The sequence below is a fragment of the Plutella xylostella genome, chromosome 5 (assembly GCF_932276165.1).
Source record: "Plutella xylostella chromosome 5, ilPluXylo3.1, whole genome shotgun sequence".
Lineage (NCBI taxonomy): Eukaryota > Metazoa > Arthropoda > Insecta > Lepidoptera > Plutellidae > Plutella > Plutella xylostella.
The window spans coordinates 961,684-975,898 of NC_063985.1; the positions used below are offsets into that span (position 1 = coordinate 961,684).

General features: G+C 34.5%; 1 protein-coding gene across 1 annotated transcript in view; it reads left to right on the plus strand.

The window, feature by feature from the left end:
• LOC105383460 (probable G-protein coupled receptor 158) overlaps positions 1-14,215 on the plus strand; it is a 132,096-nt gene that overhangs the window by 66,798 nt on the left and 51,083 nt on the right. The window contains exons 3-4 of the mRNA XM_038113085.2: positions 2,637-2,820; positions 11,560-11,683. Of these exons, the coding sequence (XP_037969013.2) occupies positions 2,637-2,820; positions 11,560-11,683 (308 nt within the window). The remainder of the gene's footprint in view (positions 1-2,636; positions 2,821-11,559; positions 11,684-14,215) is intronic.

The following is a 14,215-nucleotide window of genomic DNA, read 5'->3' on the forward strand; positions in this document are numbered from 1 at the left end:
CCGACGGCGTCATTAAGCTAGTCTTTTCCGTTCAGGAGCTATCGTCATTCTAACTTTTTCATTGCTCGTAAGTGTAGTAGGTATTACTCTTAATTCATATAAATTAGTATTCTTACTTGCAAGTATGATTGCTATAAATATCAATTTATCAATCAAATTAGAGCTTTTTCATCTTTATTTATTAACATTCTATAGGTATGACAGGCATAACAAGTAAATTGTAAGTATTCATTACTACATGAATGTACCGAAATAGTTAAGTAAATCAGAATCAGCATGTAGGTATAAATTATATGCGACAAGTACGCCAATCAAGCAATGTGCGTAATAGCATTGTATATTTTCAAGAACGATTCAGTAAATCCCAACTTGAAAGTATACGCGATTAGTACGCACAAATCGTGTATATTTTCAAGTAAAATATTATTTTTTTTCACTTGAAACTATACAGTGCTAGTACACTATGGGTGCGTTCTGGCCTTGTATAGTTTCAAAACACGCCAACTTGACGACTAAGTTTCAGAAAAGCTGGACAAGCTTGCGAAATAAATCAGAGCTTTATTTATTTAAATTGTTACGCTAATTTCGTGAGATTTTAATTTGAACTATACTTTTAGTTAAATTTTAACTTATTCTTAGCGTGTCGATGTCGTCGGCAAACATAAGAGCTTAGAAGAACATACCTAAATGATAAACACCAGGAAATAAAATAATTTCTTACAAAATATGTCATTCTGTCATGTTAAAATTTATCTACTGTTTATTACCGTGGCGAAAGTATTAGCCAGTCTGATTATTTTTCAGTCGCTGACTGGCCAGGGTGCGCCATAGGTTTATAAGAAACAAACTTATTGTCATGGCATAAAAGAAATAATTTAATAATGCAATGAAACCCTAAAAAGTCAATATACAAAACGGCTGACCAAGCGCTTCTCTTTGAATACAGACTTTTCATTTTCACTCCTTTGTTAACACTTCATTGATGACGCAAAATGCCAGTTAAGTGGCTCATACTTTTTTTAAACTCGGGAAACCTTTTCCATTATTTCGTTTTTGTTCAGCTGAAATTATGACCGTAATTTGTTTCTGTCTTTTTATCTCTGGATCTTTTGAATAATCTGTTAAAATTAGGTACGTATTGTGATGGCTTTTAAAACATTGATACAAGATGAGCAAAGTTTTGTTTTCGCTTAATTGCTTAGCTATTCAATCATTTCGCAATTATCAATTAGCCCCATTGTTAGTCCTGAAAAACACGACCAAGTTTGAACCAACGAAGTTTGCAAATTAGTGACTAGAAATGTAAAATTGTTTATTTTGATATCTGGTACGATACAATGTAGACTTTTCAAAATATCTAGGTAAGTATTTCCAAACTCGTAGAACAAAAGTTGCTTAGAATGACCCCCTGAGACCCCTTTTCGGCCTACTCTTTTTGCAACACCTTATGTAGTATATATTTTCTCATTTTATAAGTATCAAAAAACGTCTCAAATATTTAAATCCTAAAAAAACGGTTAAACAGATTTAACAGCAATGTGATTGCCATCAATGAAAGTTAAATTAATGATCCGCTTAGTACCTAATGGCATGTTATACAAAAATTTGCAAACAGAGATGGTAATCAAGATTGGAATAGGAAATATGCCACCATAGCTCGTTCCTGTAGTTAATAGCTATGCTATCAAAACATTAAAACAACATAAGTCCACAAGAAAAATTAACGAGTTTTGTGTAGTTTCGAAGATTGTTTAACTCTACAATTATTTCACTTTAAAATACAATAGGTATACTTATAATAATTATGTTTTCATTATCTGAAATAAATTTAATATCCACTCCTATAAATCTATCTGAATACCTACTCAAAACCATTTATACAAGATCGTACAGAATTCAGTGCATTTATAAGACTCCCCTACATTCAGAAACATGAAAGAGCAATACGAAAGAATGAGTGGTATCACTACCACGTACAGAATGATGCTCTGAGCGTACTCTATCGTCGTTCTTTTAGTTCATTTCTACTCCAATAGCTGGCGTCTATTGAAAATGCAGTTAATTGAATGTTCTTGTACAGTCAGCTCGTTAGTGCCCCTATAGACTTTTGTACCTTGTCTAACTAACAAACACCCTCTTTATTACTACCTTTCTTATTTCATGTGAACCTCTGTTAGTTGATGTCAATAAATGATTTATGATTTGTTATTATTATAAATAATAATTTTTAATACTCTGGCCACTGGACCTTAGACAGGTAGCCGGTAGTAGCTTAGAAAAGACGTAGACGTAAATAACAAATATAGTCAATGACATGAATAGAGCATTCTAAAGACATGCGTCTGGTCGTTATTGGTGGGTGTGTACGAGTCCCGTACATTTTGCCCGTTATCCTTTAAGTATTATGTAATACTAGCTGTTCCCGCGAGCTTCGCTTCGCCTTAAAAAGTTTTCCCGTGAGAATTCCGGGATAAAAGTAGCCTATGTTCTTTCTCAGGGTCTAGACCAAGGGCATATCAAATTTCATCCAAATCCGTTCAGTAGTTTTGGCGTGCAAGAGTAACAGGCAGACATACAGTTACTATCGCATTTATAATATTAGTTAGGATTTTACTAACCCACAAAACCACTTGCAGGCTACAACACATACACGTACAACGACACGGCGCACACCAGCCGGGAGCCGGATGAGATTTTATCAGTGAGCTACGAGGACGGGAAGTGGTCCAAGCCGTACTACGACTGCGGCGGCGGCAACATCTGGATGCTCACTTATACTGTGCCGTTCTTCGGCTACAGCAATGGGACTTATTTTTTCAAGTAAGTGACTTAGTGCCAATTTCTCCATAGTCGGTTAGAGCATAACCAGGTATTAGAGGTCGACTTTTGACACATCTGTCAAGAATTTTATATGAAGATGACGTATAATTGATAACCAATCCCTGGTCGGTTAGATAACCGACTATGGAGAAATTGGCATTAACTCTTGTGGCGTGGATCCCGGGTTCCATTTCTGGCCGTTGTATAAAATAAATATTTGTTCTAGGGTCTAGGGTGTTCAATGTGTGTGATGTTTGGGGTTGCCATGGATGGCCATGTGTGAGAAATCCCCGCATACAATTATTATTATTAGCAACTGTGTATTACAATACATTGCGAAAGTTCATTCTCTATGTTTCGCTACAAGGCCGTCAATAGATGCCAAGACTATCAACAATTCAGCATCCCTGTTTTCGATCTATGGACAAAACTTCCATTTAGGCTGACTGCCCAATAAAGGAGAATATTCCTAAAAAAACAAGTTGTGTAGCCGAAATTTTTCGTAAATAGATGATAAGGTAATCCTTTTAAGAAAAGGTCGTCGGTTGTGTCCCGGCACCCACTCACGGCCACGGGCGGAATCCGAGAGATGAGCAAATCAAATCAAGGCCGGAATCGCAAACGATATTTACAATTCAATAGTTTTTTATATTGTTTATCAAAGGTTTTTGTATTAGGGAACAACAGCGGCTGTAAAAGATTTGATACAGTGTGACAAGTATGAGTTTATTTTGCGTGTGTTATTAAAAACACACGCAAAATAAACTCATACTTGTCACACTGTATTGTTTTTACAAAGGTGATTTGGCTGGTTCAGTTAATTTATTTAATCTATATTGGTATTTTAAGTTTCTGAGCCCACAACTACAAGCCCATCTCGTAGCCTCGTAGCGCGTAGCCCGTAGCGCGTAGCTCGTAGCATGTATTTCGTAGCAGTTGAGCTATTTCTCGCTCGTATGCTTGCAAACCGTGGACTCAATTGACGACACAACAGAGTTTAACCATTCGATTACTAACGATTTTCAACCATTGTGACGGCTAACCATGATACGTAATTATTTAACAAAATGATAAAAATACGGAATGCGAGAAAATATGTTCAAAGGCGAACCTTAAAATTGAACAGAGCTAGCGGTAAAAATAGAAAATGAATTCATTCTCCAAATAAAATTGCGCACAATAAAATTAAAATGATGATTGATTGATATTGCTCTGTTGAGCTGAACACCACATTTCATCGCTTTAAAAAAAAAAGAACGCGTATCTTTTCAATTGATTTTTCAGCTATAAATCCATAAACTACACTTTCTCATGAATGATACAGTTTGAGACTTATAGATGAAGACATAACTTATACACTTAGAATAAGTTCCACTTGCATAAAGGAGGTTCCATTAAAGAAGCACCCGGCAGTCGGGAAAACAAGTTTTGCTAAAGTCACTGAGCCACTTACCACTTTTTCTCCGCGGTTTAAGGCTCTGCCTTTGATAGTATACCGGGTGTTGTAAAAAGGTGTGCAGCATGTTATGACTAAGCCCGGAAATGAAATCAGAATGTCAAAATTCGCGAAGGTTATTAGGTTTCGGCTTAGTATACCCTTTTTGCAATACCCTGTATAGTACACTTCAGAAAAGAAATCTCCTCCAACGCTGGAAATACATTATCTCCACGCAGTTCAGGTTGGTTGGAGATAGCAAATATTTTACAGCAATCTGAATGTTCAAGAAAAAAATTTTTATTTAATATAATACGGGTTTATGAGTTGACGTTTTACTATACAAGTAGTTTTTTTTCACGAATTTCCCAAAGTAGGAGAACGAAAGTCGATAATAACATGCACTTGAATCATGTATGTAATATTACCATACGGTAAATTACTAAATCTACCTTGGATTTTACAACTCACAAAAACATTGACCTGATTTTTTTCAATTTTAAAGTTACGTTTTTCCTGTTTTCCATTGGAATCTCTGGGGATAAGGTTGTCTTTATCCTTTCATTCTTTGACTTTCTCTTTGCCATTTTTTTCCAAAATTGGTTCGGTCGTTTTCAGTTTCAATATAGATGAAAATAAAGTCTGGAGCGTGAGCCAAAATTTACGAATTACCTTATCAATATTAATATGTTTTCGTCTAAGGTCAAACTTTCGTTATCTTCCAAGTTTTGAAGTTATTTCCGAAAAATACGAAAGGACATTAAACTTTGATATTTAAGTGAAGCGAACAAGTTATTTGATCCTTAATGTACATTTGTTTTGTGCTCGTGTATTTTAATTGTTTCTGAGAAAATGTTATATTTTTTCGCATAACAAGTTGGCGCAGAATAATTTGTCTTTAAAAAATAATGACTTTACGTTTCCTTACATAAATGAAATAGCGTTCCTAGGGGGCAATTTTCACTCACTCGACATTTCCTGGCACACGACATATCTCTTCATTGAAGTGACATATTGTATGTAAATAAATCACATGTAGCCCCCGTGATATTATGTCAAGTGTGATGATATCGATGAAGCGAAAATGGCCTCCCAGGTTTATCATTCTCATGATGCGATATCAATTTAATATGCCAACACAATTTCTATGTGACAAAAACTCCTAAATATCATTAGAACCTCCTGTATAACAAGAAAATTGTCCCCGAATAATTATAATTCCAAAAACAACAAACAAACACTCACACCTTGTACTAATGTACTCCCTTACGGGGTAGGCAGGTTCATTGCTGCACCCACTTTTCGCCAGTATTATGTTAGTCCCAATGTAATAGGGGGCGGGCCTATTGAAATTTTACGGGCACATCAAAGACCCGAAAACAAATATCTGTGTTTAAACAAATATCTGCCCCGGGTACACTACATAATTCCGAATTACTTTTTTACGAATATGAAAATAACGATTTTTAAAATTTCGAATTTCATAGTTCCGAATAATTCACAATCCCGAATTTTAAGTTTCCGAATAACGAAAATCACGAATAGTTTGTAAACGAAATTTCAAACAACACATTTATTAAAATGACGAAAGTCAATTTTCCCAATATTATTATTTCGATGTTTCAAAAGTACGATTTTTTATTATATCGAATTGTTAAAATTACGAATCCCGAAGTTTTAATATTCCGAAAATACAAAATCCCGAATGTATCTTAGTTAACAAGAAATGTTTATATGAATAATGCAGCATAATGCGTATAAAACAATATTTTTTAAGCTATATTATGTGAAACGCTCCGCTCCGCTTCGCTGCGCTCCGCTTTGTTTTTCGATATCTATGTGCACCTAACACGCTCCTCCTCGCTTTGCTCGTCGTCGCACCTATCTTTTGGTTTTGGTTCTAAAGTTTTAAAGACGTTTATGTTTTTTGTCAAAATCACGAATTATGATATTTCCGATCGGGATTTGACTTTTTCGTGATTATAATAAATCGGTATTTTATTTTTCGTATATTAAAGTAATCGTATTTTTTAACATTCGTATATTTAACAATCGTAATAACAATATTCGTGATTATAACATTCGAAATTATAATTTTCGTGAATATTATAATTCGGTATTTAAAAAAATCGGTATTGCAATATTTCGTAAATTACATATTCGGGGTTATCAAATTCGGGCCCAATCAATATCATATCATATCGAACCCGGGACCTTCGGCTCAGTAGTCAGGGTCATTAACCACTACGCCATTCGGTCGTCTAATTATAATACCACACAGACAAAAATGTTGTGCACACAAAAGTAAATTCTCTTCCTCTTGACTATAATCACGATCACTGACATTGCATGTAATTAGGTAGAAAATTAGCTGCCGACCCAAACAGCTGTCCTCTTTGAAAACATAAGCCCGAGTCGCGAGGGACAGCTTAATGCTCTGTGAAGACATCTAGAGGGCCGTAACAGTTGTCTCTTTCACGTTACCATTTAAAGAAAAAATGTTAAAAAAATATATGTAGGTACCTAGTTGTGGCAATGATCATCCCTCAGAGTATGTAAGCGAAATCGGTAAATGTATTATTGTAAATATAATTTATGTATATAGCTATGTAGGACTGTAGGTCAAATAATGTGCACTTATAAACAAGTATTTTAAATTAATTATCTGGCTTCGGGTAACCATAACTAACCACTGTCTAACAGTCTTCACCTAGATTACTAGTTCTAGTTATTTGGTTTTTATCTTCCTTTCATTTATTAGAAAGTAGCCAGAAAAAATATTTTGCACCGGGCAGAGAAGCAAAAACTAGCATTCCAAATTTTAGTACAACGTTTTAAAAAAACAGAGTTGTTCTAATGTATGAACTCGAGTCAGGCAGAGGTGCATTGCTATGACCACTTATCTTTATATAAGTCGTAATCTAATAGTTATGGTATTTTTCGTCATCTATTCGGCACATCAGGACCCGAGGACAAATATCTGTTTGGATCAAAGACCGTATAGTAGAAAAGGCCCTGAACGGAATGTATTCAAATGGGATAACGGAATTCCAAAATTGAATTCTTTCGGCGTTTTGAATTCGGTCCGTTTTCAGCCTATTGCTTGACCTTTTTTGTTTTCGGCTTTTGATCATTGAATTAGGGAGGCTATTCTCGAAACACTCTTTATTATTTGTTGCTGAAAATGTAGGTCAGTTGCTAAGAAATATGACTTTAGTGGTGTAATTTTTGTTTTTCCTGTGCGTATCCTAGCCTACCCTTAAATCAATATTTAAACAACCACGAAGCAAGAACTACACGCATCAAACTGATTTGTCATGAAGGAAGTCTTAGATCACTCTATCTCTCACCTTACGTTTCAAATATGTTTAGGAACATACGTAGTTAAAATATTTATTAACTAGTTAAAATAAATATTCGTCTTATAACTACTTAGTAATATTTTGTACACTGTACAGAAGACTGAAGAGAGAGAAAGAGAGAGAGAGAGTGTCACATAAAACTCGAACCTTTTTAGTCCGAAGCTGGTCCCCACCTTATCTACAATTTCTATTCAAATGTTTAATTACAGTGCCCCTTAATTAATCATCCTTAAGCCAAAGGTTCCTTAGAAGCATATTTTAGTCCTATCTCAAGTCAGACACTTGCACTAATCTTAGGTCATTTCGAGAACAATTCACCGACTTAACAGTTAGCGAGGGGCTAAAGTTAAGTTTACAGAATCTTATGGACCCCATCCTAAGCTGGGTCAGTTGACAAATTCTTGTTATTTTAGGGCCGTGTGAATACGGAAAGACATGTCAAAGAATGTTAAATATTTGGTGCTACTTGGTGTAAGACGTAAACTGTTAAGCTGGTTCCACATTTATACGTTGTTATTTAGTATAAATTACTTTCATGGTGTAAAATAAAGGGTATTGTATTCTATTCTGTTAGAATATTAGCGTCCAGCTAGCCATCACAATACGTGCCGAGGCTATGATACGGAAATCTCATAAGTGGAAACTATATGTATAAAATGTGGAGCTGGTTTTATAATTTAAGTCTTCTACCAAACAAATTTTATACGTTAAAATGCCAAACCCATGTAACCGCGGGCTAAAGCTAATGTTAATAATTTAAAATTTAATGTATGAACTGAATATTATTTTAAACTAGTTAATTACAAATTCTGGTCAAAGCTCACCCGGTAATGAACGTTTTATTATTATTAATAATCAACCTACATATTTTCAAAATGAGCGTTCTTCATCACTATACAAGTATGTATACACAGTACACAGTATGTAAACACATATGCCATACTATGACCCTTTAAATCGATGCAGTTTAATATACGTGAGTTGCAATAATTCCTTCCATGTTTAACCCTCGGCTTAAAAGAGGGTGTTATAAGTTTAACGTGTCTGTGTATCAGTTTTATCTGTCTTATATTGTAATTTTATCAAAATCGACTTAGCCGTTCAAAATGTATGCGACTTTCATTGTTGAATATCGGCAGATTTAACCTTTGTTAGGTTATTACTATAATAACCAGAAGAGTACAATTAACAAAATGTACTGTTTAGCCAACAGTAAAGGTCATTGTTAACAGACAAAGCTTTGATACATTTTCAATTTAAGAGTTACTTACAAGAGTCCCAATTATTTTTATAATTGTAGGTATGCTACTATTATTAGAACAGTATGTAGGTACCTATTTACTATTGACTAACTTTCTGAAAGAGTGAGTAACTGTAACAAATCTTGTGCATTAAATTCTGATTGAAAAAACGTATTTTTATGTTCGATCGGTTTTTGCAGATTATTACATTACTTATACAATACATCCCAAATTTTTATAGGTAGTTAAAGTAGCCCAGAACTTCAATTTTCGGTCTGATAAAAAGACAACACAAATTGGTCTGTGTCTAGATCAAGTCTGAAACGATTCATCAACAGTTGATAGAGTTATGTATGAACTGTGTGATTTCAAAAGCAACGAAAAATTTTCAGAAACTTATAAAATATATGTTCACTTCACACTATGAACCCAAATGAATGATCCCAAAATTTTAATATATATATTTATACAGAGTAGATGGATGCATTAAAGTTAAATACATAAGTAGTACTTTTTCCAATAAAGTTTTCATTAATATTTAAAGACATTTTAGTTTTAAAAATCCACAATACACATTAAAAACTTAACACACACAAAAACATGGTTACACAGAGCATTTATACTACAAAATTAACAGAAAAATTACAAAGGTCACAGAGACTATGCAAAATTTAAGATACTACAAGACTCGATATAATTATCCTTATAAACCTATTCACAAAAGCTATCTATTAGCTATTTTTTAAATAGCTATGTGTATATTTTAGTATGGAATGGATCAAGTTTGGAGAAGTTTTTATTACATGACGTACATGCACGTGATATATAGATATATTTAGAATTTGACCAAAATATTTAAGTTGGTAATATTTTGATGCGCGTTAAATGTACTTCAATATTGAAGACGCCATCAATAATTAAATTAGCTTAAGCTATTATTCTGTTTAGGAGTAATTTGGTGCTATGACACTATAACTTTCCTTGCTCGTGAGTGTACGAAAAATTTTAATCCCATAATTCCCACGGGAAAACTTAAAGAGGAAAAATAAATATAGCGCGCACAATCCATGAAATTAGTTTCAGTTGAAACACGTGCCGTGCAATTTGTCAACGTAACTGATGTGATAGGTAAACTAATCTGTTTGGAAAACAATAGCGGATATTTCATTTACCTAGGGTTCAATTTCCACAAATAAAGTGGAAAGTGGAGATGATGAAAGGCCGCAAATATGCATCCCTAGGAGAGGGGTACATGTTTGTGCCTTTCGGAGTCGAAACCCTAGGGCCGTGGGGACCGGAGGCACGTCAGCTTTTTAAAGACATCAGCAGCAGACTAATAGAAGTCTCAAGGGACCCTAGGGCTGGCTCTTACCTCGCACAAAGGCTAAGCGTCGCTATACAGCGGGGTATCGCGGCCGGGGCGTCTTGGGTACCCTACCCGACAGTGGCAGCGATCTGGCCAGCATTTTCTTTTTAGTTTAATTTTAATTTTATATTAGTTAGTTTTAGTTAGGCATTAATAATTATAATTGAAATATTTAAATAACATTTCAGTAATGTAATAAAGTAATTAGAATGTTAAAACAAATAAATAAATCAAATGGAGAAATTGGGTTGGATTAACAAATTCATAGCAGAAAGAATATTAGATACCTATGACTTATGTATAATGTATATTTTTATCTGAAATATAAAAATGGTGTGCATTTACAGAATTATTTAACTGAGACAACAAAAATAAACTAAATGTAAGATGCAATCCCAAAAATAAGTTTACAGTCCAGCTTCATCTATAAGATGAGAAAGATCTTTTAAAACCAAAAAGCTTTAGCAGTAAGAGGGTAATAATATCAAAATGCTTCAAGTAGCACTCCTAGACTAGCACTTCACGTGATTTTCTACTTATTTCTGCATAAATTCCAAATACTACCTTTTCACAGACAAAAGCGATCGTAAAATGGAGATAAAAATGTACTTCTGCAAACCATGTCGTCTACATGACGTTGAGGAGACTAGTAGATTTATATCACCGCTCGTGTACCTATAAAATACGAGCACTCGAGTTCGGGATGAAATACAAAAATCTTATCCAAAATCGTAAGAAAGGAGAAAACAAAGCTATCCTTTTTACGTGCCGTAAAATTCCTGTACTTTTGTGAGATAAGTCAGTATTGTGATCTCGGCTCTGAGTACGCTGCACTATAACTGGGTTATGGGCCGATGGTCCTGAGTTCAAATCCAAGAGGGAAAAATAAACATGGATAGGAGTTGAAAACGTAGGGCGATATTCATAGTAACGCCATTTCCATTGTCCAGTAAACTTATAATTAACTTATATTTAATTTGATTCTGAATATTAATTGTGTTAACTTATGGACTTTTAGTCTGAAATAAATGATTTGATTTGATTTGATAACGGGTAGTGTGTAAAGATCACATTCAAAATATTTATTTATTTATTATTATTCAAGCTTATAACAATTCTTATAGGCAAAACTTGATGCAGTAGAATATAAAAAGATATAAAAATTTTCAACTACCATTTTTGAGCTTGTGCAGAGCGCGTGTGAGGGGCGCCTGGAGGTTGGTGCGTGAGGCCGGCACTGCCAGATTGATCAAAACCCAGAATAATAACTAGATACCTCGCATTCCCTCTCATCACACTTCTCATCTTCATACTAACGTAGTGTTGTTGTTCCAGGGGTACAAGCGGCATAGACATAGACCTCCGGCGGGTGGACATCGACCAATGCCCGCTGGAGAGCGGCAGCAAACAGCTCAACATCTTCGCCGGCACCGACAAGTGCAAGAAGACCACCACTGAGGTGAGCACTGGGGGATTACCACCACCGAACATTAGCAATGTGGTGGTACGGTAGCTGAAGATCTAGTAAGAGCAGATCTTACACCAATCGAGCAGATGAAATAAAGCGAATTTGTCTTAATCTAGTGTGTAGTTCGCTAGATTAAGACTCTCCATAGTAGTCCCTTCACCAATTTGTACAAGTCGTAGCATAAAAGTGGTTCATAATTAATATTTAGGGTCTGTTTCACAATGTCTGGTTAGTGGCTACCTGACGGATAAAATACATGCTGTCACTCTCTGTTATTATTTTTTAGACAGTGACAGCATGTATTTTATCCGACAGGTAGCGACTAACCAGACATTGTGAAACAGGGGCTTAGAATGCATCTTTTTATGTGTCAAAATTGTATGAATGTAACTATCAGTTATCGATAGTATTGAAAGTGGTAGTAAATCAAATAGTAAGTCCAACTATGTTTTATTTTCTGAGTTAAATTTTGACCCACTTATTGTACATTATTGTACTTATAATATAGTACAAGGCGTGAGTGTGTGGTGTGTGGACTATTATACATTATTGTAAAACGTACACACTAGATATGATTCTGGTTTCACTTACAACTTAGTAGTTAAAAGGTGGACCAAAAGTAGGAATTACGATCCACGCTTAATTCAACTGTTTCAGGTATTTTATATTCCACTCCAATTTTAGTTTCCCCTAAAATCCTGAAAGCAAACAGTTATACATACAGAGAGAGAGTTTCTATTTTTTGTCAAAACGTGACTGAACACGTAGGTGAATGAATTACTTTGCATAAAAAAACTAAAAATAAAGTTTTGAAAACTGGAACTATTGATCTGGTGACGTTCCCGGTAACATTCTGCGCCGGATTTCTAACTTTAACAGTTCAGAGATTGTTTCCTAACTTTCTCCTATCCTAACGAATATTATAAATGCGAAAGTTTGTTACTCTTTTACGTAAAAACTACTCTACAGATTTGTATGAAATTTGGTCCACATGAAGCTGTCATCCAGGTTTCTGGAATTCATTTTCCATTACTATCATCAATCATTAAGGCGTACTCCTAGCCATTCTTCATCCCACGCCTACGGTTTACAAATGGGCGGGAAAGAAACCTCGGTACAGTACTCCAGATTTGGCTATCAAACCAAATTTCACTGCCCACTGCCTCACCTCAACAAAAGGACTTTGTCCTCAACCTAATTGCTGATATCTTCTATCATAAATATAGGTATTTAGCCTTATACAGGGTGTTGCAAAACGGGTATACTGAAATCAGAATTTCAAAACTGACGAAAAAAAAAACATTCTCCATAGTATAAATTCACGTGACCAACTAAGTTTCTAGGGAAAATATTTTTTTTTTCACGAATTTGAAATTCTGATTTCAGTTTCGGGCTTAGATATAACATGCTGCACATGCTGGTGTCGGTTTAGTATAATTATATACAGGAAGTCACAGAAATTTACGTAATACCGTTAAGAGGTGATCGTCATTCTATTTTTTGGGTCCTCCTCACAAATTGTGTTGGGTGTGTTACTTTTTAGTATGAGAATAACTAGAATAACGAGTATTTCAAGAACAAAAGTTGCATAGATTGACGACTTTCATCACCTCTAATGTTCATCAACAGGATTACTCAATACCTAATACTATAGGTATACTTTATACAAGTAAGTCCTCGTACTAACTTATAAGTATGTTCATATTCATATAGGTACATATGGTAGTAACTGATGACTGCAACCGATTCCACAAATTGGCTCTGGGTATTTGTTGTTGTCACGCGACGAATTTGACGAGTATTTACATACATTTATGCGGCTGTAAGTAAAAGACAGCTTTATTCCGGATACTTTATGAAAAGTCCGATAAAGCTTTGTGAAAGAGCTTTATGAGTAAGGAAAAGGAATCAATTGGGTCTATGGAAGCTAAAGATAATTATGTAAAGTTCTTGAAAGAAGCTTTTATCAGATTTGCATAATCCTAATAAAGCTCGAGAACTATTGCTAACAGTAACATAATTTTGAGGCACTTTTAAATAGGAAAATAGCAACAAAATAATTAAAATAAAATGTAAAGACTTACAATGAGATACAGCATTGGGACACAAGACACACACAGATATGTTTCCCAAAGAAATATAGTTACTTACCCTCGAAAATGAAGTTTGACCTCTGTGGTTAAATTTATCATGATAATGTCATTAATACACTGTATTTAAACTTTATTTAATTTGTAAAGTCTAATGAATTACCGGAATTCAACAATTATTTTTAAATATGAACTTTATATTTATGTACGAAGTCACCTCATTAATTTGCGGATTTAATTAAAAATGAGAAAGAAAACACAATTTCACACAGTTCATGTTTACCTATTCAAACTTTGGACTTAATACTCACAAAGCCTATTTAAAAATAGTAGCACAAACCCTCAGTATTTTATCGGGACAAACAAAAACTAACCCTATTTACCTAGTCAACGTGTGTTACCGGAGTGACATGACGTATTCTTATATACGAAA